The sequence below is a fragment of the Eretmochelys imbricata genome, chromosome 3, assembly GCF_965152235.1.
Source record: "Eretmochelys imbricata isolate rEreImb1 chromosome 3, rEreImb1.hap1, whole genome shotgun sequence".
In the NCBI taxonomy this organism is placed as follows: Eukaryota; Metazoa; Chordata; order Testudines; family Cheloniidae; genus Eretmochelys; species Eretmochelys imbricata.
In genome coordinates, this window is record NC_135574.1 from 91,745,921 (window position 1) to 91,772,642 (window position 26,722).

At 38.6% G+C, this 26,722-nt stretch overlaps 1 protein-coding gene across 1 annotated transcript in view; it reads right to left on the bottom strand.

The window, feature by feature from the left end:
- MAN1A1 (mannosidase alpha class 1A member 1) overlaps window positions 1-26,722 on the bottom strand; it is a 212,820-nt gene that overhangs the window by 50,078 nt on the left and 136,020 nt on the right. The window contains exon 6 of the mRNA XM_077813005.1: window positions 3,538-3,661. Within this exon, the coding sequence (XP_077669131.1) occupies window positions 3,538-3,661 (124 nt within the window). The remainder of the gene's footprint in view (window positions 1-3,537; window positions 3,662-26,722) is intronic.

Sequence of the window (26,722 nt, forward strand, 5' to 3'; positions counted from 1 at the left end):
ACCTCTGAATACATATTCAATAAATCTACCTGTATAAGATCCATATCCACCATTTTGTCACCTTTTTTAGTCCAACAGAACCAAATCTATTGACCTTCAGAGCATGCTGCAGATCTCTTTAACAAGGCCTTTAAGGGAGCTGTTGAATAGACCAACTCTGGGTTTTTCTGTGGAGTTTCTTACTTGATATCAGATTAGGTTTTTTAAATTGTGCATATGCACAGAGGTCTTTTGATAGGCACATTATAGATTTTGAAATAATAATATACATTTTTCTTATTTAAAATGTATTTATGTTTGTGATTAAAGGAACAATTCACTAGGAACATTTTTATATTGTACATACACATGGGATTATTAAAATTATTGTAGTACATTTATTCAAATATGTATCTATTCCAATAAACACATCTGTACTGATTCAATATAAATCTGTACACCAGTAAATGAAATATTGTACTGTGGTGCAATATGTTAAAAACTTAATAGAAAAAACATACTATGCATGCACCATAGGCTTTTTTAGAATGCATAAAAATTTATTTGTATGCGATGTTTCTTCAAATATGTAAAAAATCATCAAGCCACATTTGAAGTTTTTAAAATAATCCATTTGTAGTTATCTAAATGTGAATACAGGGCTAGCCACAACAATTTCTGAAGTAGTGAAAACGTTGTGTAGAATTAGTGGGGGAAGCAAAAGTGGATGGGAATCTGGGAGGCAGTGACCATGAGTTGGTTGAGTTCAGGATCCTGACGCAGGGAAGAAAGGTAAGCAGCAGGATACGGACCCTGGACTTCAGTAAAGCAGACTTCGACTCCCTCAGGGAACGGATGGCCAGGATCCCCTGGGGGACTAACTTGAAGGGGAAAGGAGTCCAGGAGAGCTGGCTGTATTTCAAGGAATCCCTGTTGAGGTTACAGGGACAAACCATCCCGATGAGTCGAAAGAATAGTAAATATGGCAGGCGACCGGCTTGGCTTAACGGTGAAATCCTAGCGGATCTTAAACATAAAAAAGAAGCTTACAAGAAGTGGAAGGTTGGACATATGACCAGGGAAGAGTATAAAAATATTGCTCGGGCATGTAGGAATGAAATCAGGAGGGCCAAATCGCACCTGGAGCTGCAGCTAGCGAGAGATGTCAAGAGTAACAAGAAGGGTTTCTTCAGGTATGTTGGCAACAAGAAGAAAGCCAAGGAAAGTGTGGGCCCCTTACTGAATGAGGGAGGCAACCTAGTGACAGAGGATGTGGAAAAAGCTAATGTACTCAATGCTTTTTTTGCCTCTGTTTTCACTAACAAGGTCAGCTCCCAGACTGCTACGCTGGGCATCACAAAATGGGGAAGAGATGACCAGCCCTCTGTGGAGATAGAGGTGGTTAGGGACTATTTAGAAAAGCTGGACGTGCACAAGTCCATGGGGCCGGACGAGTTGCATCCGAGAGTGCTGAAGGAATTGGCGGCTGTGATTGCAGAGCCATTGGCCATTATCTTTGAAAACTCGTGGCGAACCGGGGAAGTCCCGGATGACTGGAAAAAGGCTAATGTAGTGCCAATCTTTAAAAAAGGGAAGAAGGAGGATCCTGCGAACTACAGGCCAGTCAGCCTCACCTCAGTCCCTGGAAAAATCATGGAGCAGGTCCTCAAAGAATCAATCTTGAAGTACTTGCATGAGAGGAAAGTGATCAGGAACAGCCAGCATGGATTCACCAAGGGAAGGTCATGCCTGACTAATCTAATCACCTTTTATGATGAGATTACTGGTTCTGTGGATGAAGGGAAAGCAGTGGATGTATTGTTTCTTGACTTTAGCAAAGCTTTTGACACGGTCTCCCACAGTATTCTTGTCAGCAAGTTAAGGAAGTATGGGCTGGATGAATGCACTATAGGGTGGGTAGAAAGCTGGCTAGATTGTCGGGCTCAACGGGTAGTGATCAATGGCTCCATGTCTAGTTGGCAGCCGGTGTCAAGTGGAGTGCCCCAGGGGTCGGTCCTGGGGCCGGTTTTGTTCAATATCTTCATAAATGATCTGGAGGATGGTGTGGATTGCACTCTCAGCAAATTTGTGGACGATACTAAACTGGGAGGAGTGGTAGATACGCTGGAGGGGAGGGATAGGATACAGAAGGACCTAGACAAATTGGAGGATTGGGCCAAAAGAAATCTGATGAGGTTCAATAAGGATAAGTGCAGGGTCCTGCACTTAGGACGGAAGAATCCAATGCACCGCTACAGACTAGGGACCGAATGGCTAGGCAGCAGTTCTGCGGAAAAGGACCTAGGGGTGACAGTGGACGAGAAGCTGGATATGAGTCAGCAGTGTGCCCTTGTTGCCAAGAACGCCAATGGCATTTTGGGATGTATACGTAGGGGCATAGCGAGCAGATCGAGGGATGTGATCGTCCCCCTCTATTCGACATTGGTGAGGCCTCATCTGGAGTACTGTGTCCAGTTTTGGGCCCCACACTACAAGAAGGATGTGGATAAATTGGAGAGAGTCCAGCGAAGGGCAACAAAAATGATTGGGGGTCTAGAACACATGACTTATGGGGAGAGGCTGAGGGAGCTGGGATTGTTTAGCCTGCAGAAGAGAAGAATGAGGGGGGATTTGATAGCTGCTTTCAACTACCTGAAAGGGGGTTCCAAAGAGGATGGCTCTAGACTGTTCTCAATGGTAGCAGATGACAGAACGAGGAGTAATGGTCTCAAGTTGCAGTGGGGGAGGTTTAGATTGGATATTAGGAAAAACTTTTTCACTAAGAGGGTGGTGAAACACTGGAATGCGTTGCCTAGGGAGGTGGTGGAATCTCCTTCCTTGGAAGTTTTTAAGGTCAGGCTTGACAAAGCCCTGGCTGGGATGATTTAACTGGGAATTGGTCCTGCTTCAAGCAGGGGGTTGGACTAGATGACCTTCAGGGGTCCCTTCCAACCCTGATATTCTATGATTCTATGATTTATTTTTTTAAAGCTCAAAAACGGCCACGTAGAATTTTACCAAACTTGGAAAAAATGCACCTTTGGGCTGTGAACAAGTATGAGAAATATCACTTAAAGGGTACTTTCCTCAAAAAGTTATGAACACTCTATAAAGATGGACATGAAATGGAAGAGACTCCCAAATCCCTTACTTACAGTAGTGACACCCTGTATTTTTAGAAAATGCATCGAAGTGATTGCTAGGTCACAGTCCTTTGTACTTCTGCATGAACACAGTATATTATCTGAATATAAAATTCATTTGTGGTTTTCACCTTAACGAAACAAGTTACATCAACTAAAATAAGTGCTGTGTTCCAAATGCCTAATCTACATGAATTTACCACTTAACCAAACTTCCAAATATTATGTGGCCTGATAAGTGGTTTTCTAATTTTTATAACCATGACAAAATGGATGTCAATTCAGCCATGTGCTTTGTGTTCATTAATATGGATTCCCACAGAAACTATTCACCTGCTTACTGTGACACACTTAAAATTACAGAAATTCCAATTTTTCATTTTTTTAAAATAAAAGTTTTACCAAAGAATCTAACCTTTTCAGCAAACACTGGGTTTCCAGACAAATGGCTCAAATGTATGAATTCCAAATGCAGAGTTCCAAATTCTGCCAGAATACTGCTTCCTCCAGAAGCCCAGGGCCAGTTTCGACCAATCCCACTAAAGGGAGGAAAAGGCAGAAAAGGTCATTAGCATCTATAAAGTAGTACTAATAAAATATACGGTATATTAGGTACACTCTAGCTACCAGAAGAGAATTAACTTCAAAGCTTTTAATTAATAACACAATGAAACTTGTAAAAGTAACACCCTTAACTAGGCCACCTTCTGTTTTATGAAACTACCCCATAGTTACCTTAAATATTTGAGTACAATTCAATTCTGCTCCACCTTTATTAGACCACCTTTTTAAGCAAGTCAGACATTGATTGATCACTTAAAGATTTAGCTGTATTTATGTTTACATGACTACTATGCATTCCTAAAGTTAAGTTATAAGCCCTTTGGGGATTCATGTGTTTGTGCACGACGCTTAGCACAATGGACCCGGATTCTGATTGGGTTCTCTGGGTTTCTACTGTAATCTAAATATTGAATATTAAATTTATGAAGTCTCAATAAAAGAATTCATAAGACTTTAGAACATAAATCCTACCCTAATAATGTAGATTTTAACTACAGGTATGATAGCTATCATCCATTGTCTTTCAGGGCACTCTTTAACCATGATTAATGTTTTCAGAATTAAATTCAGAGCTAACAACACTTCACCGAATAAAATTTAATCTTTACAGATGGGAGGCTGAGCTTTGGGACCCTCCCACCTTGCAAGGTCCTAGAGCCCAGGCTGCAGTCGGAGCCCGAATGTCCACACTGCAATTAAACAGCCCCTTAGCCTGAGTCCTGTGAGCCAGTCAGCTAGCATGGGCCAGCTGTGGGTATTTAACTGATAAATTCAAAGAAACAAGTGCCACCTCTTTACTGTGCTCTGCCTGAAGCTTGACTGACAGTTGACAAGAGGCACTGGAGACTTTTTTTTTTTTTTAATGAGTCTCTAGATTTGCATAGGGGAGTTTAAACATTGGACTCTATCTTGCAGGTGGTGCTCACTGGTAAACTGAATTCCACTTCCACAAAAACATTTGAGGGTTTTTTCTGGGGAGAAAAAAGTTGTCTCAAATTGGGACAAAAAGCCAAAATCTCAAAAGTTTTCATGGAAGTGAAATTCTGCAGTATTTTGTTTCAGTATCACTGAACTATTCCTGCAAAGGGAACATTTTAGTGTTTCTGAAACAAAATATGGCCCACAGCCTCCTCAGTCTCTTTGGAGCCTGAAGCCTTGGCAGCCCCAGCACTGTGGAAGCCATTCAGGGGAGCTGCTGAGGAGTCAGGCAGAGGTGGTGACAGGAAACCAGGCAGATTTCTATTGGAAGTTTCAGCAAATAGTTACAGTCCCACAGCAGATCTCAATTGTGGCAAAGACATTTCTGATAAAAAACTTGCAAATCAGAAAATTTCCAATCCGCTTCATTTGCGAAGTTTCTAGCATGTCGTGAAGGTTTCTTTAGTACTGGCTGGAGTATTAGAGGTTTTAGGGTGGGTGGCAGATTCTCCTTGTCCAAGGTGACATTACTACGGCACAGGTATTCTCTATTTCTACTCCATTAAAAGTAAATATCAAACTTCCAGGCTTCAGATTGTATTTTTTCTTCTAAAGATCCTGAGGGACTTGTATTATTGTCTTCACAAAAGGAGGGAACTACAGCTACTGAATGTACACGTCTTTTCATACATTTGATCACAAAAGTTGCTTAAAATAAGCACAGATGGATTTTCGCAATTATGCAAAGTAATTAAAAATAGCGTTATCTGAAACCTGCCGGTTTTGGCTTTCGCAGATGTCACTGGTCAAAATGGCAGGTGGTGTACCCTAAATTCAAACTAACTTCAGTATCTTCAGCAAACTGGCCAGCTGGCATCTGTGCAGCACTCTGCTGCAGATGGTTGACCTTGTCCCCTCCCATGTCATCTTCATGAGCCAACAAAGCAGGAATATTCTCCCCATCCCATCAGGATATTCAGGGGAGTGGGCAACTTGCCATCCCTGATATTCAGCAGTACAACACTGGTCCTACTGCAATCTATACTTACTTCATCTAGGGGAAAAAAGATGTATCCCAGAATACATCACAGGCACAGGGAACACTGCATGTGGCCACTTTCTGAAGAGATAGTATGGGAGTTAGCTGTACTTCCACCAAAAGATTTCGCAGAAGGGGAATGAGGAATTTCAGGGCATCTGGTCCCCACCATCCAAAAATGAAAGCAGATATCTCTAACAAGCCTTGAGTGAGGGCTTAAAGCTGAGGCCTCTGATGTTTGCATGGGCTTTGAAAAGTAATTTTTATAACCAGATTAGGAAATCATAAGTAAGGCTAAGATTTTGTCACGCATAATTTTAGTAAAAGTTATGGACGGGTCACGGGCAATAAAGAACAATTCACGGAAGCCTGTGACTTATTCGTGACTTTTATTTAAAATATGCATGACAAAATAGAGAGCTGCAGGCTCCCCACACCACCCAGGGGTGCCTGGCTTGGAGCTGCAGGGTCTCCACACCACTGGCAGCTCCAAGCTCGGGGCACCCCCACCACCTGTAGTGGCTCTGGCTTGGAGCTCCTGGGCACCCCTGCTGGCTGTGCCGCTCCATGTTCCCGGGTACCCCTGCCAGTCACAGCAGCTCTGTGCTCCGGGGCACCCCCGCTGTCCGCAGCGGCTGGGAGCTGTGAGGCACCCCGTGGCCCTCTGCAGCTGGGAGCTTGGGCCCTGCAGTTCCCAGCAGCCAGGGGTGGCGGGGACCCTACAGCTCCCATGCATGGGGGCTCAAGTGACAGAGGTTTCTGGAAGTCACAGATTCCATGACTTCTGTGACAAAGTCGTAGAACTAGTCATAAGTGATTTGGATGGTACTGCGTTTGACAAGTCAAAAGCAGTTGACTATGCATGATTATTTATGGATCAGTCAGTTGTGGAAGAAAGGGCTGTTAATTTTTCAACAAAAGATGGAAAATGCCAATTTGTTGAAACCAAAAATGTGAGAAAGGGTTGCTTTTGGTAAAATTTCAAAACATTTTCAAAAAATGTTTTGAAATTGTTGATATATCTCTTTTTAATATTTTCTAAATGAAAAATTTTATTTTGTTCAAAAAAACCTTTTCACTTAAAAATGTAAGTTACTTTAAGTTATTTATAGTAAAAATAGGTTGAAAATTTCAATCAAATATAATTTTTTTATTTTCAAGATTTATTTCAAAGAAAATTTTCAAGATTTTCACTTTTGGTCTTGATTCGGGATGGGATAATTTTTCAAAATCTCAAAAATCCTTGTGGGATGGGAAAACAATTTTCTGATCAGCTGTATTTTGTGGTTCAAACTCATTTTTTAAAATTCCATTTAAACAAACTGCTCAGATTAATTAAATGGAATGATGGTTGATCTGATCTGCTGCTCTGTAAAAGTTGGTCTCAAAACAATTGTTGTGAAATTAAGGGCTTATCCGCATGGCCCCACAGTTTGGACTACGGGATGTTAATTGTACGGAGCACTAGTGTGCTGTGCTGTGTAGCTCCCTTGTTTGGATGCTGCAGACATTATCTATAAGGTACCTACTCCACATCAACTTAGTGCTGTTTAAAGAGGACTACATTTAAGCAAAGTAAGTATTCTTGAGTTTGTGCCTACACTATCCACACACAATTCACACCCTCTATAGTCCAAACTGCGTAGAGATACTTCCAGTAGAGACACATTTTTCTCCTACTCTTTCTAAAATTCATTAGAAAGTCTTTTAGAATCTCAGACTTATGTTTACTTAAAATGGTCCTGTTTTGGAAGGGTCATTTGCAATAACATTCATTATAAATATTATTATTTATTTGTATTACTGTAGCGCCTAGGAACCCAAGGTATGGACTAGGACCCCACTGTCTAAGTGCTCACATAGTGCTACAACATATTTTTTTTAAACTGTGCATTTTATATGACTAACTAGTTACAGCTAGGCAGATGGTACAGTACATTGCTCATTATAATGCTCTCTGAATAAGTTTCAAAAGTTAACATGATACATTATGAATGTGAAGTGCCACTATTATAGATGTCATACATGTCAATTTTATTAGTTATCTTCCCTTATGCCTCTACCCAAAGAAAAAAATATCTCCATGGGTACATTCCATTTAGGTTAAATTGATTGTTACATCCATACAGGCATCTCCAGTTTCCATAAGTGATACCTTTGTGAGTCAGTTCATAATGGCCAGTCATGGCAGTTGTAATAAGCAGTATTCATACAGTGTAAAAATTCTCAGGTCTAGTTCTCATCTGACACAACTACTTTTTCAGAACAATATTTTATTAAATGAAACCTCCTTAGCAGCAGTGAAAAAAGGTCAGTACCAATACAGGTTTTTATCTATACATTCAATGTCTACCTTTCATATGAAGTAAAATATTTTAAAAGTCACACCTGCCACATAACCAGATAGCATAAAATAAGTCAATATGATAAATAAAACATAATTGCTTCCAACATTTTTACTAAGCAAATGAAAGGAATCAAGAATATGTTCTAAACATTCAGCAACACAGGTGCACACATAAAAATGAGCTACCGGTGAAGAAATTTGTCCCAATTGTGCTCTCTAGTTAAGCACAAAGATTCTGTAGGTCAAGTGACTCTTGACAGACAACCAACGAGGTGGCTACAGTAGGTCTGCTTCTTCAAATATCAGATATTTTATACTCTATTACTGAATACTACCTCAGAAATGCTTTCTTAAGAATAATCCTCCATTTTCCCTGAACAAAGGTTAAATTTTACTGCTTTAATACTTAATGAAAAACTGATCAACTTCTTTTATCACCACAGCACTATAATCCAATGTGGGGAGTTATGGTACCGGCAAGAATGGTAGGCATTTGATCTCCTAGAGGGTTTTATAGGTGCCCTGTCCAGGATTTTCAAAAGCCTCTTGTAATTTTGGGTACCCAACTTCAGACACTTAAAAAAGGCACATGGTTTTCAAAAAGTGCTGAGCACGCTCTGAAAATCAGGTTCCTTTGAAGTGTCTCAAATTGGGCACTCAAAATCATTACTTACTTTGGAGTATCTTGTTTTACCTATACATAAAACCTAATGTATACATACATAGGGTGAGACAGTCCTTTTCTTACACGGCTGTGCAAGGGAGCAAGGTAACATAAGGCCCTCCCTTACCTCATTGTGCAGGCTACCCATATCACAGGTGGCACTGTGGAGTGAGGGAGAGCAGCCTCTGTAGGGCCACCACTTTCCTCCCTCTACATGTCAACATAGCCTTGTCTCTACCTCTAATGTACAGGCAGAGGGCTGGGGTCGATTATTTCCCCCAGAGCAAGGGTGAACAATTGACCATGTTATGAGTGAGTCACAATAGGGTCGTTGGGCTGCTCCTGGAGCTGTGCAATTTAGGATTTTTGGGTTCTGATGTGAAACTTTTGAACACGCAGACTTGGCAATACTGCACCTATTGATGCTGGTTAATTGTGAGGTTACTAGTCAAAGTAGCCAATATACAGTCTTGGTTAGGGTTAATTGTATAACTGTCTCCATTCTGTTTATTCTGATATTCCATGTTAACCTTTTCTAGTCTTCCCTCATTGTTCAAATGTAGTGCATCTATTTGCACGCAAATGGGCATTGGTTTATACTCCTTTCAACCAGTTGTCTGTCCTATGCTAATATGATGACATTAGTAGTGCCCTGAAGATGGAGGGATAGCAGACCAGGAAGCATAAGGCACTCAACTGAGCAGTAAATGTCGAGATTTTTTGTGTGAGTGTGTGTGTGTGAGTGTGCGTGTGTGAGAGAGGGAGTGAGCGAAAGAGAGAAACAAAAAGACAGACACAGGGTAGTGGGGTAGTACACAATTTAAACATTGCTATTAGAAATGCTAAGGTTTTAAATGCAATTTTTCAATGTTACAATCAAAAAATTCCTCTAACTTTATTCATTAACACAATTAATTTTAATAAAAATTAATTTCACCACAGGTCTTAAATATGTTTCCTGAAATACACTAATGAATAATCTAAACAATTCATGTTTCCTGTTACTTTATGCACTAAGGGTCTAAGTAATCAATTTCCAAGGACTAAAAAAAGCTGTAGGAAACAGAATACATCAGAACAGGGATATCAATAATGCATACTAGTGGGAACTACTTTTAATAGAGTCCCCCAAAGAAAAGTGAACATCAAAAATCATTAACAGGATTCTACAGTTCTGCCATCCATGTAATAATAAATTAGAATATGTAAAACAGAGAGCTATTAGAGCAAAATTCACTACTGCAACTACCTGCATAATTTGGGATGCTGAGTAGAATCAGTATAAATATAAAAAGAATTCTCAGAAACCAATGAAAACCCCCTCTGAATTGGAAATAACTGACAAAAAATTAGTAGAGTTTTGACAGAAACCATGTAAAGAATGCTTGTATATAAAATACACATCCTGTAGTACTTGGAGTAAATTAAATCCATTTATCCTAGTCTAAAATATGTCTTTGAACATCACAGTTAGTCCTTCAAAAACACCACACTATGCCCATGATCTCACAATATACGAATAACCAGGCTGGGTGCCACTAACGTGTTCTTTACATGACTACTATGGGTTTCCTCTCTGCAAGGGGAATAAAAGGACACTCATCACATTTCAGCAATCCCAGCAGGCAAAGGAGAAGGGGGATCTTTCCTCTGCTTCCACCATAAAAAGCCTGTTATTCACTCAGCTATATACTGACAAGCAGCATATTCGCTCCAGCAGTATCTTTTTGTGGACTGTTCTTTACACAAAAGCTGTGTTCAAATACTAAAGAAACTAGAGAGTCCCACAGAAAGACTGTTTTACGCAGTGGTTGATTTGTTATAAATAAAAGCTACAGGTATATATGAGGCATTCATATGTGCTTTGTTTTTGGCAGCAGCATAGCATTTCCTGAAATCAACAATGCTGTAAAGAGGACTGTGGACCAGAGTAGTGGCTACTTTGAAGACTAAAAAAAGAGCATCTTCTTCAACTCTTCTCCCTCAATCCTCCCCAAAAGTACCAGACACTTCCCTCCACTGCCAACTTTTCACTGACTCATCTCAGGTTTTAAAGTTGCTTTGTAAAAAGTTGATTGAAAGATAGTTAAGATGGGCCTCCCTGCCTCAGATTCTGGAACAATGGTTTCTTCTACTTCAAATTAGTAACCATGCCTGAGTAATAAATGTTAAAAAAATTGTCAAAAAGTCAACTTCTCTTTTAGAAGCAGCACGCAGTCGTTTTCTGAAAGAAAGCCACCATCAATTTTCAAGGCAGGATAAGGTTAAAGTATACCAGCCCTTCCAATTTGGTGGAGAGTTTTCAGATCAAGGGAAAACTGTCCATTAACAAGGCTTGATGCTTCAAAACACTGGATAGCATACACTGACAACTGGGAGACTATCATAATTTATCAGGTTATACAAATAATTTCAAATGGTTTTATAAAGCACTATATCATAATCTTATAAATTAAGATTTAACAGCTGAGTTTAGATAATTACTTTTATATTGCCTAAACCATGTTTACTATTCTTTCATATGGCCATTTTAATATGGATTTTATCCTTCATTTTTCTGAAGTCACTTCATCCTGTTTTGTGAGCCTCGTGTCCTAGTCCTAATAAAATATTTTAAGTACATCAAAATACATTAAATTGATATATTTTGAAGTTACAAATAATTAATGCCTTACAATGATTCAACTACAATTCACATTTATTTTTCTTGGTATTGCATGTGGCATGATTAAATTTTTGTTCTGGGAATTAAATTATTCTAACTACATAGATGCATTATTAAAATAAATGGCAGATACAAAGTGTTGAAAATTTATTTTAACACTTAGTGCATCAACCAATCATATCAAGATTTATGCATCATAGTCATTTTGACTGACAACCCATTTATTTCTTTTGAACGCAGCAATTGTATCAACACTCGTTTCAGACAGTGGGTAACTTATCGTAAGACTGCAACTATGACATGCATTATGACATGAATTTATAAATGCCTTACCTTGTTCATTTTCGTTATGTAACACATTTATGCATAACATTATGCATAACACACATGGACCCCATGCTGGCAGTGCGTGGCTGCCTTTCTGATCTTTACTTTCAGAGATTCTATGACACTTACATGAAAGAGTATTAAATGGATTTCTGTTTTTCTAGATAAAAATTCAAGTTGTCTTTTTCAGACTTGTAATTTTCCAGACATAATCTACTTTGCCAAATGTTTTTTTAATTTTATTTTTCAGAAGTTTTAACATATCCTTAGATATATTCAAATACAGTGACAAAGAAAACACAGCAGGAGTACAGCAATACAGTACCACTTCCCCCAAAAGGGGAGAAGCCAAATGTTTTAAGAAAGTATGAAATATCTTTTTCTCCCAGCCTGCCCCAATCTTCCTTTTCTCTCCCACCCCCCATTCTTACTTTTCTTATAAATACATTTGTCCTTGGATCAAATAATTCTTGTTTTTATCAGTGACTCTCATCATAGGCATGATCCTATGCTCATCAAAGTCAATGGTCAAGGTCACATTGGCTTCAATGGAGAAGGATCAGGCACTAAAAGTTCCTTTAGTTAGCCTCAAGCATTGTAACAAAGGACATAGATAACACAACATGACCGTCCTAAGCAAGTTTCAAGTGTATGAAAAAAGGTACAGAGATGGCTGCAGAGAAGAGGACAGACAGGGTATCAAGTTTGGAGTGGAAAGGTGTCATGTTTTTCAGATTAACCTGGATAACTAGGAAGAGACAGTTATGCAGAGCCTTTAGGAGAAGCCTGAACCTGATGTGGTGGAAAAGGGGAAAAACAGAAGGGGGTCAAGCCCCTGACTCAGCAGAGCACTTAAGCATAGGCTTAAGTACTTCGCTTTGCTGCACTGGGGCATACAATGCTAAAGATCAGGGTATATTTTTAGTTAATTACAAATAAAAAATAGGAACATAGCATTGCAAAGTTTTACATTGCAAAATTGGGTAGGTTGGCTACAACATAACTGTCACTGTATAAATATCTTGCATTAAAGCTGTTTGGATTTGAGAAATGAGAGCCTTCTTTACGGGAATCAATAATATTCAGTAAAAACAGAGTTTCCTCTCCCCAGCACAGGGTATGTTTACATATCACAATTTTATCCTTTACTGCCCATGACTATTTCATAATCAAGACAAAAGTCAAAATCCTGTAAAAAATGCACAGGCTCTCTTTTTCGATCACATACATTTTTTAATAGTATATTATTGTCCAGTAGGATCCAGTCAATTTACTAATAAAGAGATATTTTGCTTTTCACAAGATACATTTATACTAAGTGAAACACTTCTGGTATGCTAGAAAATATCCATGTTATTTATGAATTTTTTATTTTAGTGCTTCACTTGTGCCTCCTGATATAGTACGGTATGTTAAAACAGAAGTTAATTCATAGTGGGGAGTTATGCAATTTCAAGGGACTCCAAGTTTATAAATGAAACTACCACACTCAGTCATGGAGATAAATAGAAATCAAACAGAATGCCTGAACTATGATCAATTTGATCAATCAGCACTAGTGTAATTACACCTCACTAGAAATTAAATAGGAATATTTCTTTACTGTTGTCTAAGGGATTGATTGAAAAGTTGGCACATTTGTGAATATTGTGTTGCACGTGTCTGGTTTTCCTCAAGTTTTACACATTCAGCCATTGATACAGTGAGCTTATAAAGACAATGCAGTCTTCCCCAGGTGCGAGACTTTATTACCTACCAGTTAATTACATTCTAGTGACCCTGTATCTCTTCCTTTCAGCTATTTAGGATGACTTCAGGGAACCAATATTTTCACATAATGGGTAGCCACCTTACAGATGGCCTAAGGTATTTAAAAAGGAATTAATTCTAGTGTTATATACTAATTGCCTTAAATAGCAAGGACGCAGAATGTCATGACTCACTGGCTCCCACCTGTTGTGATAAAAATTATAATCCAGTACATTCTCCATCTGATTTTAGTGTCACTCAAAAGTTTGTCTAAAACTTCCCGAGCATCCCTTTACGATTAGGTGAGTCTAAAAATTTTTTTTAAAAAAGGAACAAGCATACGATGTCAAAATACCTACTCATGAGTGGATAGTTAAAAATGCTTGTTTTGCCTTTAATCATTATTACTGTTAATTAAGTTAGCTACATTAACATTAATTTTGTTCAGCAATCTTTTTGCAATAATCTGTGATGTAAATTAGAACAACATCATAGCCTGAAGTAGGGAATATCCAAAGCAGAATTTTTCCTCCTTTTCAATTTAAGTACCAGATAATTCAGGAGAGCTGAAAAAGGTTGAAAGGGCTGTATCCCCACAGCAGGGTAGAAAATATGAGTATACTTAAATCATATGTTGAAGAATAATCCTTTAACATGAACAGAAACAAATAATGCTCATAATATGCACTAATATTTCTATCACTTCAGTTTAAGGCATTTAATTGAGAACTGTGTAAAATAAACTGTTAAATTAGCTGTCATCAAGTTTTAGAGTAATTCTCTTACTAAAAGTAAAGTGATTTTAATCATATGGCACAATGAAAATTATACATATTAAAGTTAAACAGAGTTAGCATAAAAGCAGGACAATTTAGAGCAACTGACCAATCTTCTTTGAATCCAACCGGATTCAATAAGCACATTTTCCATGCTAAGGACTTATCACCACACTCTCTCTAATCAACACCACCATAAGTTTCTGAATATATTAAATGATGAATAGTTCATCAGTAAAAGTACCTGGTGTTTTCTTATATTTTTGCTTTTTCTATTATTGATATAAGCAGATATATAACTTTTGAAATACTTTATAAATGCGATTTTTTCCATCTCTCTCAGGAGAGTTGGGTGAAAAAGTATTTTAATTTGCTCCCAAACTAACTATACCAGTGGTTCCCAAACTTGTACCGCCGCTTGTGCAGGGAAAGCCTCTGGTTGGCCGGGCTGGTTTGTTTACCTGCTGCATCCGCAGGTTCGGCCAATCACGGCTCCCAGTGGCCGCGGTTCGCTGCTCCGGGCTAATGGGAGCTGCTGGAAGCGTGCGGGCTGAGGGACATACTGGCCGCCGCTTCCAGCAGCTCCCATTGGCCCGTAGCAGCGAACCGCGGCCACTGGGAGCTGCGATCGGCCAAACCTGCGCACGCAGCAGGTAAACAAACCGGTTCGGCCTGTCAGGGGCTTTCCCTGCCCAAGCAGTGGAACAAGTTTGGCAACCACTGAACTATACAATACTTACAACTTCCAAGCTAGAAATTTTATAAATGTAGCATCACCACCTTTCTGTCTCCGTTTCCCCAGCTGAAACACAGGGTGCAATATGAGCAGCAGCAGCAGTTGTCTCACATAACTTGTCATGCTGCTTCAACCCTAACTGGAAGGGCAACCTACAGGGCTGAAAGGTAGTTCAATCTTCATGCGCTTATCCTAACACTCTGAATACGAATGCCAATTGTGACGGCTGTTTCAGCAGTGTGGCCAGCAGTCTTTGGGGAACTAGCCTGACCACCAACTCATGTCACGTAAGCCATTAAACTACTATCAAATAAATGAGTTACTTAAGACAAATCAGTGAAAGGCTCCAAAAATTCCAGTATCAAACCCTTGAGATTTATAGTTTTGCACATCTAGAGCATGGGCTCAGCTCATTTTACAAATCAAAACAGAAATTATGGTTAGCACAAACTCAACGTATGTACATCTGCCAGTTTTATCAGTGCAGTATCCCACTGCTTCTCCACTGCTGGAGTCTGTCTCTACCAGCAGAAGAGACTCTAAAGGGAAAAACTATGGCATAGAGAGGGAATGTTTGCTGGCTTTTCTCCTGCTGTTTCACCACTGCCAGAGCCTTTCACTGACACCTGTAGTTACAGACGACAATGTAGATGTGGTGTGCTTTTCACTAAGGGGTGTAGCTACATGTATACTACATGCCACCCCCAATGCTGAGTAGGATCAGAGGAGAAAAGTACTTTGTGACTCATAAGACATTTAGGGACATCATGGTTTGTAAACTTCTTGAATTATCGAGGGCTCAAATTTCTTATGAAGTATCCCAAAAAGCTAGAACACAGGCAATGGGGAGAATGATAACAATTCTCAGTGGGGAAGAATCTACTTTCTTGATGGGATTATGTGAAAAAACCATCTCAATAGCACATGGTCTGAGCTGTTGGGTTCAGCCATAGAATTGTATATGTGCTAAGGCTACTTCTGGGAGAATTCTTTGCCACTGTGTGACTGCATAAGTAATGTGCTGTGCATGATTTTTTTGTCTGCAGAAAATAACTTCTGCCAAAAAGTTGTTGCAGTCAGGGGCCACTGTGGTGCTAGAAAAAAGCAGGAGCAGCAATAGCTGCTGACAGGGAAGGTAAGAGGTTGCCTGCCTGTCAGTGCCATGCCTGTGGAGCCAGGTCAGGAGATAGGGGCTGGGGGGTGGGGAGGGGGCAGACAGCATGGAGCGGGGGGGGTCACAGACTGGGGGTTGTAAGGGGGATTGGGGAAGGACAGACTGGGGCAGGGGCTAAATGGGAATTGAGGTGCTGGGCCACTTGGGGACAAGGGAGGGGCTGCAGGGCCACATGGGGGAAGGGGCTGGCTGAGTGCAGGCACAGGGCCACATGGGGACAGAGGAGAGAGGATGCAGAAACACATGGGAATGGGAAGTGGAGGCTGGCTGAGGGATGCAGGGCCACATGGGGACAAAGGGGGTGACTGAGTGGGGGCATAGAGACATGTGGGGACAGGATGGAGACTGTGCAGGGGCACATGGGGGTGGATGAGTGAGGTGGCGACACACAGGGATGGGGGAAATGGGTATCTGAACGGGGATAGAGGGACATACGGAGATGGGGGTAGGTGTGCCTGACTGAATGGAAGAGGCTGGGGTCAGCCAGAATCTGCATGGGAGAGGCTCCCTAACAATCCCTCCCTGCCCCCCCCCTCCCCAAAATCTATTCCATATTTCTCCCACCCACACCCAACACCTGTCCAGGTTCACTCCCAGGCTCCTTCCCTTTCCCTCAGCTCCTGTTACCCTGACTCCCCCAAGCCTTTGCACTGCTTCTGAGGGGGCTGGGAAATATCATTCTGTATTGCAGTTGAAATTAATTACTCAAAGTTCTGTATTTATATGCCTAGTAAGGAATCTATATGACAAAAAACATTTCCTGAATCTTTTTCACTGTCTGTATTGTTCAGGACATACTTAACAGGTATTTTGAAATAAATTACCAAAATAATTGAAGCTGGTGTGATTATATTGAGTTATTTTGACAAATAAAATATGCAGAATTTTGCAGAATTTTAAAATATTGTGTGCAGAATTTTTTATTTTTTGGTGCAGAATTCCCCCATAACAAGGTATTTAAAATGAAACAGATGGCTGGGCAGAAACGCAGATCACCTTTCAGTCTTCCAAAGGTTGAGGGAGTTGAGAGAGAATCAGAGAGACCTTGACAACATATAACTCAAGAACAAAGGAGCAAGGGTTCCATAAAAAACAGCCAAGATTTTTAACAGATAAAACTATACTAAATCTATCTACATCTTTGACAAAAAACTTTCCAATAGAATGAGCTCATCTATAACGTTTTAATACACCATTCCCCCCCCACCCCTTTTTGTGTATTCGATTTTTATTTCATGATTTTTCTGCTGCATTTTTGGCCTTGTGACATTTAATAAATACCGTAACTATACTTACCTATTTAAAGATGACCTGTGGAGTTAAAAATAATGGCTTTTATACTTTTTCTAGTTTTTATGACTATAAAGGGCTAAAAGGTTGTAACTTTACCCCTTACCCCATCTCCATAATATAGAACTTCTGTATGTTCCTCACATTAAAAATGTAGGCCGTAACTAGGAAGACTTGACTGGAGAAAGATAAAATGACACTGTCACAAAAGCAAAGCCAATGAAAATTGAGCAACTGAGAGAAGGAATTTTTAGTGTGACTATATAAAGTCTTTGTTAACATTTATATGACTAATGTTTTGGCTAAAATAAGCCTTTGTTAAAGATTTAACTTCCCAGTATTTTCAGTTTAGCTGTTGGAGTTCAGAATTAACATCCCTGAAACATCCCAGAAGTCATTCTGCAAAACCAGAGAATACCAAACCTGACATTCCTCATAACTTTTAAGGTGTTTTTTTTTTTAAAAAGCTGTTAAAATACTTTTAGAATTTCTTTATCCATCATAAGGAGGAAAAAAGGAACAACTCGATTTTTAAAGATTCTTTGCCAATCACTTTTAAAAGTGGGGATACTCAGAACATCTTTGATACATTATCCCATAGAACAAGTCTGTTATGCACAGAACTATTTACACTTTATTATCTAGACAGAAAATAATCACACTGTGGAATAAGCAGAGCAAGTACAATTTCCGTACTGTATCTGCTGAACACCAAAATGTGTTGCATTGTTCACTATCTGCACAGTCTAATATTTGCATTCATTTGAAAAATTATCAAAAATTCAAATCAAATTATGTGTGTTCTTTAAGGGGATGTATTTTGTGTGCTGTGGGGGCTCCAGTGTGTTGCATACCCTACAGGGTATGAAAATTGAAGTGGACATCCAGAGAGGTTGAGCAGAAAGCCTGCCTTGGGCCCCTTTTAATACATTTTACTGGGGGTATTTAATGTAGACAACCCTACTAACACTATGTACTCAACTAAAAGTATCTACATCAAGGAGCCTTTGACAGACGACTAATAAAAATACCCTCTTCTCTATGTCTTGTAGAAACCACTGAAGGGCAAATATCAACACTAACAGCTTTATAAGATACATTAAATATACCTACTATTAAAATCCAATTATAATGAATACTTTCCCCATTTATTCCATTATAAGCCACTGTGGAGAAGTACAGCAATAGTGTTTCACAGACGTCAGTGAGATATAGTAGCCTTTCATTTAATTTGCTGAGGGATTATTTGCTTCTATTGACATCTCTCTAAGAAGAAGTTAACTTTCTAAATAGAAATGTAACTTTTTAACCTAAATTTAAATCCACAAAGAAAAATTTCTAGAACAAAACTGTTTGATGGCTTACCTACCAATATCTGTCATTCTATGCATGTCTCAGTTCTCTTTTTAATAGCTTTTAAATTGCCCTATGGTTGTGCAGTTTCATTTTGTCCTTCCCTCTGGTGTCCCAGATGCTGAGTGACATTAGTGCCTCGACCACAGCTGCTACTGGAATTCTATTACTGTTTGCCTTGATGAGGGTGTATTATTTATTACTAAGTAAATAAAATTTTGTGATATTAAGACAATTTAGAAACACTGACACGAACACACTACTCTCTCCCTCTTTCCCCAAAGCTCTCAGGACAGAGTAGGAGAAAGAATGAGGACTCCTGGAGAGACAGCTTTCAGTGCTAGCCAATGAGACACCCCATGACTTCCTGCTCCATACTATGCTTTCAAATGATATCCTTGAGAAAAAAAATATCATGACATACAATTCCTGCTGTGACCAGTAACAAACCACATAACCTGTTGATGAATAGTGGGAAAACCACAGCCTTGCTGGGGGCATTTAGCACCCACATTCCCCATCTGGATCGGTTCACCTGGAGAACCAATCTGAAGAGCCCCCTTGAGGTTTATGCCTTGCTCTTAAGAGATTTGGTGGTTTTGGGAAGATGCACAGAGCTGAGAAGTAAGGAAGCTGGTGGGGCTCCTGCTCTTGATGCAGCCAACCTGATGTGGCAAGGGTCATGGCCACTTGAAACTTTCTCACATAACCTCAACCTTCAAGCAGGGTCAGTTCCAGGGTTACATTATTAGGGAAGGAGAGTGAGTATTGTGGGGCCCCCGGATGTCACTAGTTAAAACACAAAAAACCTTCCAGGAGTCTAAGGGCTAGGCAGACCCTTGGAAAATCTCAGATTTTAAGAGTTTAAAATTTTAAAAATTGACTACTGTGTCAGTTATTTGTAATAAAGGATGAAGACTGTACATATTGTACATATTCTGGCCTGTAAACAGATTAGGATTCCTTGGAGATCATTGTGGGTGTGTGTGCTTGTGCACGCAAATGTCTCCAGGTCTTGCCTTCAAGTGAACATGCAACACAGACCAGCGTGATCCCTGCACACAGGATGTTCTGCAGTAGATCAGGGAGATGGTGACTCAGAGTTAATCTTGAACTGTCTGATTAGATGTCGATTCTTTGGCAACCCTGATTCCTCCCCAACATGAGACTTCCTAGACCCAACTGTCAATTTCTCTCCCTTATGAAGAATCCTCAATATTAAGCCAGCAATACCACAACAGAAACCCAACGATATGGCAAAATATAGGGATGAATTTAAAAAAATTATCAGGAAAATAAAACAAGACTAAGCAAAACTACATAACTCAGGTGAAGTTCTAAAAAAATGTAAATTTAAATAGAAAATTCAGGCAAGCCTAGCATTACCGAAAACAAAGGTTTCAAATCTTTAAGCTATATTTTAATTTTGTTAAAAAGCATTCTACAAAACTACTAATACTCCTGAGATGAATACATAGTTGAATTTGCTTTTGAGGAATTTGTTGTTTTGCATGATCCACTTGAGCAGTGCAACAATATACTGCGTCAGCACAGCTTTGATTGAATTACAGCTTAGGATATCACTCCGGACAATACATTGTATGATATAAATCATCACCGGTTTTGTAAGGTATATTCTGTGCCAATCATCTTTTTATAAGATCATGTAGTCCATAAAAGTATCCCAAGAAAATACTGCTGATCTAAGAGCTGAAAGGTACAGTATGGTAGAAGCTTCAGCAGAATAAAAATTTGATATGCCACAGAGAGAGAGAGAATTTGGACAAGTTCTCCAGGGTCTTTTTGCAAATTCTCAGCTGTATTTCACTTCAGCAGTGTTTATACTATTTTCATTTGCTTTTGAACCAACATTTGTGGAAGCAATGGTTTATTAAGATAAATGTTAATGAAACAAGTTACTCAGGTACTACATTTTCTGCAATGAATAATTTGATCAGGTCTAAACATTAATAAACAGGACTGAAGTACATAGGAAGTTAAATGATACAGAATATCAACTAATTTACTAGAGAACCTTCAATGAAAATGTAAGCCAAAGGCAACCATAAGCTGGCTGTGAAGTGCTTACTAGGAAAAGCACTAACATTGTGCATTCACAGAAATATTCATATAAATCCAAATAGCTCTGTATTCATATTTACATATATCACTGTCTTTTAATGCCTCAGGGAGCCGTATCTGAAGTCAAAACAACATAAGCCCTTACCCTCTCCTACTATTTCTTCAATTGGGTGTATGTGTGTGGGGGGGTGATTCTGTTCCCTGAATCCAAGTCAGTTCCCGGCGAAATTCTAAAGTAAATTGAGTAAAGCTTCAAGAACTTCCTCTTAAAGCAAATATGTTATTTTTATCCAGGGAATAACCAAATTTTTCATTTTGGTTTAAAGACTTGAATTTGATATTATTTATTTGTACCTCGGTAGTGCTTACGAGCCCTAGTACTGGACTAAGATGCCTTTGTGCAAGGTGCTCTACACGGAACAAGAAGACTGTCCCCTGCCCCAAAGATCTCTCTCTAGTCAGATTCTGGTAGTAGCATATATTGAATCTGTGAGAGTGGCCTATACAGCCTTGATGGACCAGCCAGCTACAGCCATCAGGGATACATAGGGTCTGTTTTTTGTTTTTTTTTTAATAAACATAACATTCCAATAAATCAATACAAGAGAAACATTACTTGATCATCAACAAACTCAAAAGTCAAATTGATCTAATATGTGTTTTAATTAGAATTTGCTTTTCCATTATTTCAGGGTTTTTTTTTTTTTTTTTAATGCTTCAAGAAGATCCAATTTCTGCACATGGCAAACTATCTCTAAAAGGCCAGTCTGAGTTATGTTTAGTCTCTTCATCTGGAATTTTTGATGACCATCTTAAAATGGTTGTATTTTGCCTTTTCATATTTCAAACCCCTTTTGTATTTTTAATTATTTTCTGGACATTGTCTGCAGTTCTTTGAGGCACAGTTACCACATAGTCAGCAATCCTTTAAGCATTTGTGGGAAGCTCTGTGTGGTTGAGTAATCAACTTTAGGCTTTTGAAGATTTGGGGTTATTTCAAACAACTTCTCAAAGTTGATTCCATTAAGCTATAAATATAGCAGGGTTTCTATGCTACCCTTGATTAGGAAATTAGTTTAACAGATCAAACTGTGTTCATTATTATCTCCCCTTAATGGGCCTGGTTTGATTTTTTGTGTAAGTAAAGCAATGCATTTATAATAATAGTTCACTGCAACACTGATTTATTTTAAAGATATGGCAGACAGCACTCAGACTGATTTGCACAGATCCAAATCTAATACACCTAAGTAATTTTTATTTTCTCCTTGTGTTGCAGAAAAACAGATTTATGGATAAATTATGAAAAATACAAGTAGATAAAAACCATTACAGTAATTGCATTGGTTGCATTTATTAATTTTTCACAATTAAGTCAATAAGAGCTTTAGTAACATCCTTATATTACTTGATTAGTTATGAAAGTGATTATCTTAAGAACTCTATTTAATTGGAAGCCTCTCAATTTACAAGGAACATTAAACTCTCAGTAGCATTTTAAGATTATTCAACATATGCAGGTCAATTACCAGTAATCACTGTTTTATACAAATGTTCCATAAAAACTACACTGACACTGACAAAGAGGAAAAAAGAAAGAGTGCTTTAATTAATGCTGCTGAGCTTCAATTGACATTTTCAGAATGAATGGGCATCTCTAGCACTTTTACATATAAAGCTTTCCTGAAACTGGTGCAGTTGCGAAATTGAATAAAGATAAAACAAAACAACGCTCTGCCTTAAAACAGATGAAGATAATTTGTCATGACTGCTAAATCACAAAATTGCACTAACTGTACTCATGCCCAGCTGCACTTTAATTTCCAGATTAGAAAATTACAATTAATTTTCTTAATATTGCTATGCCATATTTCTTCTTCCAGTTAATAAAAACAGATTGCAATCAATCATTGTTAACCCATGTTGCAGAACAGAAGTGCTGTAGTTATTTCCATATATGATTCTCTGCAATGATCTTTCTGCATAGCACCCTCTCTGGGAGCTATTTTTTAAATTATTGTAAGAAGGTGTTATAATAAGGGAAATAAATTATAACTGGATTTAATGTAGTTGAGAGAAAAGCTAGAGTCAACTTTATAGTAAGGGATTTTTAAGAGCCTTTTATGGGTGGAATACTCCAGATAACCACAGAGTATTTTAATCCCTATTTCAACTATACTGTATTTTAAGCATCCTTTTTAAATGGAATTTGTTAAATGATTCAAGTTCACTGCTAGAAATATTTAATCATAATTAAAGAAGGTATTCCTTCTTGTAGTGATTTTTTTGGTCTAGTTAGAAACTATTAAAATTGCTCAATACCTGTCTGACCATCATAGAGCATGAACTTAGAAATTTACAAGAACTGAATTGAAGTGGTAAGGGTAGGAAATTGATTTTTAAAAGATTTAGACTAATGGGTATTTCAAGAGTGCTTTGGACATTTTCGTTTAGATATATTTTCAAGTGAATTGGTACAATGTTTCACCAGCATGGCCTCTTCTTGTGTGTCTGTACTAATATCAAAAGGCGGCTTTTATAGTGCACATGAGTGGAGAGAAACAAGCAGAATGAGGCTTACATGTGACCTAAAAAAACCAAATTAGTCTCTGCCTTTTGTTTATTTAGAGATGCATCAGAAAGGCCTGAAAGGACCTTGTTTCTGCTTGTTTATACAGTAGGAATTCGTTTGTCTACTCCTTTTCTCCTGGAAGAGCATGGATAACTGGAGAACTAGTCAGTATGTGACATCACAGTTTCCAAGGAAGTGACATCTGATGGACAGGGGAAGTGATTAAATTAGAATTTTTAATATATTCTCAGATACCTGAGAAATTATGGGAAATTCAACAACTAACAGAAGTTGGAGATTCAACAACTATTAATAGCTGAGAAAGCTCTCAGTGCACTTAGATATGCTTGGAAGGATTAGATTTTTATCAGTAAATGTCCATTTCACCACCCATACATCCTCCCCCCCACAAAAAAAAACATATTGTCATTGATAACAGATATATAGATCTAGGCAAAGTAAGCAGAATGCTGCATGAGAACTGGTAGAGTTTGATTTAAGGATATTTACTTTGTATATTTTGATGTGATTTGACTATTTGTTCTAACGTTATAAAGCTTTCTGAATCTCAACATCTACTCACATTACATAATTCCCTCACCCACCCCATAATTTCCCCACTAACTGTGAACACTTAAAAATCTTAAAAATAAAGTGATAATTACAAACATAAAATTTGAATTCTGCCTACCCTACATATTACAAAAATCTTCCTAACGCTATGAAGAGTTAAGTGCTATAAGTTATCAATGGAGGTTGTGGAATACTCTTCATTACAGGTTTTTAGGAATAGATTACACAAACACTTGTCAGGGATGGCCTAGGTATACATGGTTCTGCCGCAGGGCAAGGGGCTGGACTAGATGACATCTTGACATTCCTTCCAGCCCTACATTTCTATAATTTCTATAAAGTTAGAAAAATATGCTATAGAAGACATGGTCGACCTGAGGAGTTTTCAATCAAAAACAAACAATGAATACAAACACTGGGAGACACTCAAAATACAATTCAAGAATCAAATGGAAGCAGGAACAAACCAATTATCCTAAAAGAAGGGTCTTTGCTGAATTACTGAGAAGGATCTTAACAACGGGGGAAACACCATTAAACCTTATCATCACAGAGGCTAAAGAAATTATGGATTTTGATGTTTGAGAACTGCTTGGCTTCAGTGATCTTAATATGATGATGGGATTCTTTGATTACTAGGGGAAAATAATCTATAATAAGTGGAACTGTTATTTAGGGAAAACAAATTGTAAAAATTGTTTTGAAGGCACTCCAAAAGGACTGAACAACAAAATGCTACACAAGAATGCTTGATCTCTTTATAGCATCCTCAGCGGATTTATCACAAATTTCAAGACAGCAAACAACATTGTAAACATCCATCCTGCTAGCTAGATTTAAAGTATGGTACCAGAAAATAAATATGCTTATACAAATTGTCATAAATATAAAGGGAAGGGTAAACCCCTTTGAAATCCCTCCTGGCCAGGGGAAAGCTCCTCTCACCTGTAAAGGGTTAAGAAGCTAAAGGTAACCTCGCTGGCACCTGACCAAAATGACCAATGAGGAGACAAGATACTTTCAAAAGCTGGGAGGAGGGAGAGAAACAAAGGGTCTGTGTCTGTCTGTATGCTGGTCTTTGCCAGGGATAGACCAGGAATGGAGTCTTAGAACTTTTAGTAAGTAATCTAGCTAGGTATGTGTTAGATTATGATTTCTTTAAATGGCTGAGAAAAGAATTGTGCTGAATAGAATAACTATTTCTGTCTGTGTATCTTTCTTGTAACTTAAGGTTTTGCCTAGAGGGGTTCTCTATGTTTTTGAATCTAATTACCCTGTAAGATATCTACCATCCTGATTTTACAGGGGGGATTTCTTCATTTCTATTTACTTCTATTTTTTATTAAAAGTCTTCTTGTAAAAAACTGAATGCTTTTTCATTGTTCTCAGATCCAAGGGTTTGGGTCTGTGGTCACCTATGCAAATTGGTGAGGCTTTTTATCCAACATTTCCCAGGAAAGGGGGGGTGCAAGTGTTGGGAGGATTGTGCATTGTTCTTAAGATCCAAGGGTCTGGGTCTGTAGTCACCTAGGCAAATTGGTGAGGCTTTTTACCAAACCTTGTCCAGGAAGTGGGGTGTAGGGTTTTGGGAAGTATTTTGGGGGGAAGGACGCGTCCAAACAGCTCTTCCCCAGTAACCAGTATTAGTTTGGTGGTGGTAGCGGCCAGTCCAAGGACAACGGGCGGAATATTTTGTACCTTGGGGAAGTTTTTGACCTAAGCTGGTAAAGATAAGCTTAGGAGGTTTTTCATGCAGGTCCCCACATCTGTACCCTAGAGTTCAGAGTGGGGGAGGAACCTTGACATGGTGGCATAGTGGTGGGATTAACCTGAAATCATTTTGAGATCCAGTTGAGATTTTTTGAACTAGAAATACAGATTTTAAATAGAAATGAAGAAATCCCCCCTGTAAAATCAGGATGGTAGATATCTTACAGGGTAATTAGATTCAAAAACATAGAGAACCCCTCTAGGCAAAACCTTAAGTTACAAAAAAGATACACAGACAGAAATAGTTATTCTATTCAGCACAATTCTTTTCTCAGCCATTTAAAGAAATCATAATCTAACACATACCTAGCTAGATTACTTACTAAAAGTTCTAAGACTCCATTCCTGGTCTATCCCTGGCAAAGACCAGCATACAGACAGACACAGACCCTTTGTTTCTCTCCCTCCTCCCAGCTTTTGAAAGTATTTTGTCTCCTCATTGGTCATTTTGGTCAGGCGCCAGCGAGGTTACCTTTAGCTTTATAATAAATTCATATACAGTAAGAAAAAAACAATTACTATATACATCTTGTATTGTGGGGGAAGGCGGAACTAGAACTGTTGTCTTTCAGATCCAAAACAATCACAGGCCTCTGGTACTTGGGCTAAAGGAGATATCCATGGTAACAACAGTTGGTCCCTCATCCTTTGTGTAGGTGAGCCACATGGCACCTTCACACACAAATCAAATGTCTTAAAAATGCAGTCAACTACATATATTAATGAATGAGCTAACAATGAAAAACATTTTTCTTGTTTTTAAAATGGCTACATGCTTACACTATGTTCCCTGGAGCCTCTTCTGAAATGTTATAGTTTGGGATTCTGCACTGCTCAGCTGCAAATCAGACAGCAAATAGGTTTAAAAATGTCTTGAAAATTTATATAAAAAGGACACTTATTTTCAGTGCTTTGCCATTTAGAGTCAAAGTAATACACAGTCCAAACTGTAAAGTCTTCTGTATCATCATGGAAGTTTAACTTAGTTTTGTATATACTGC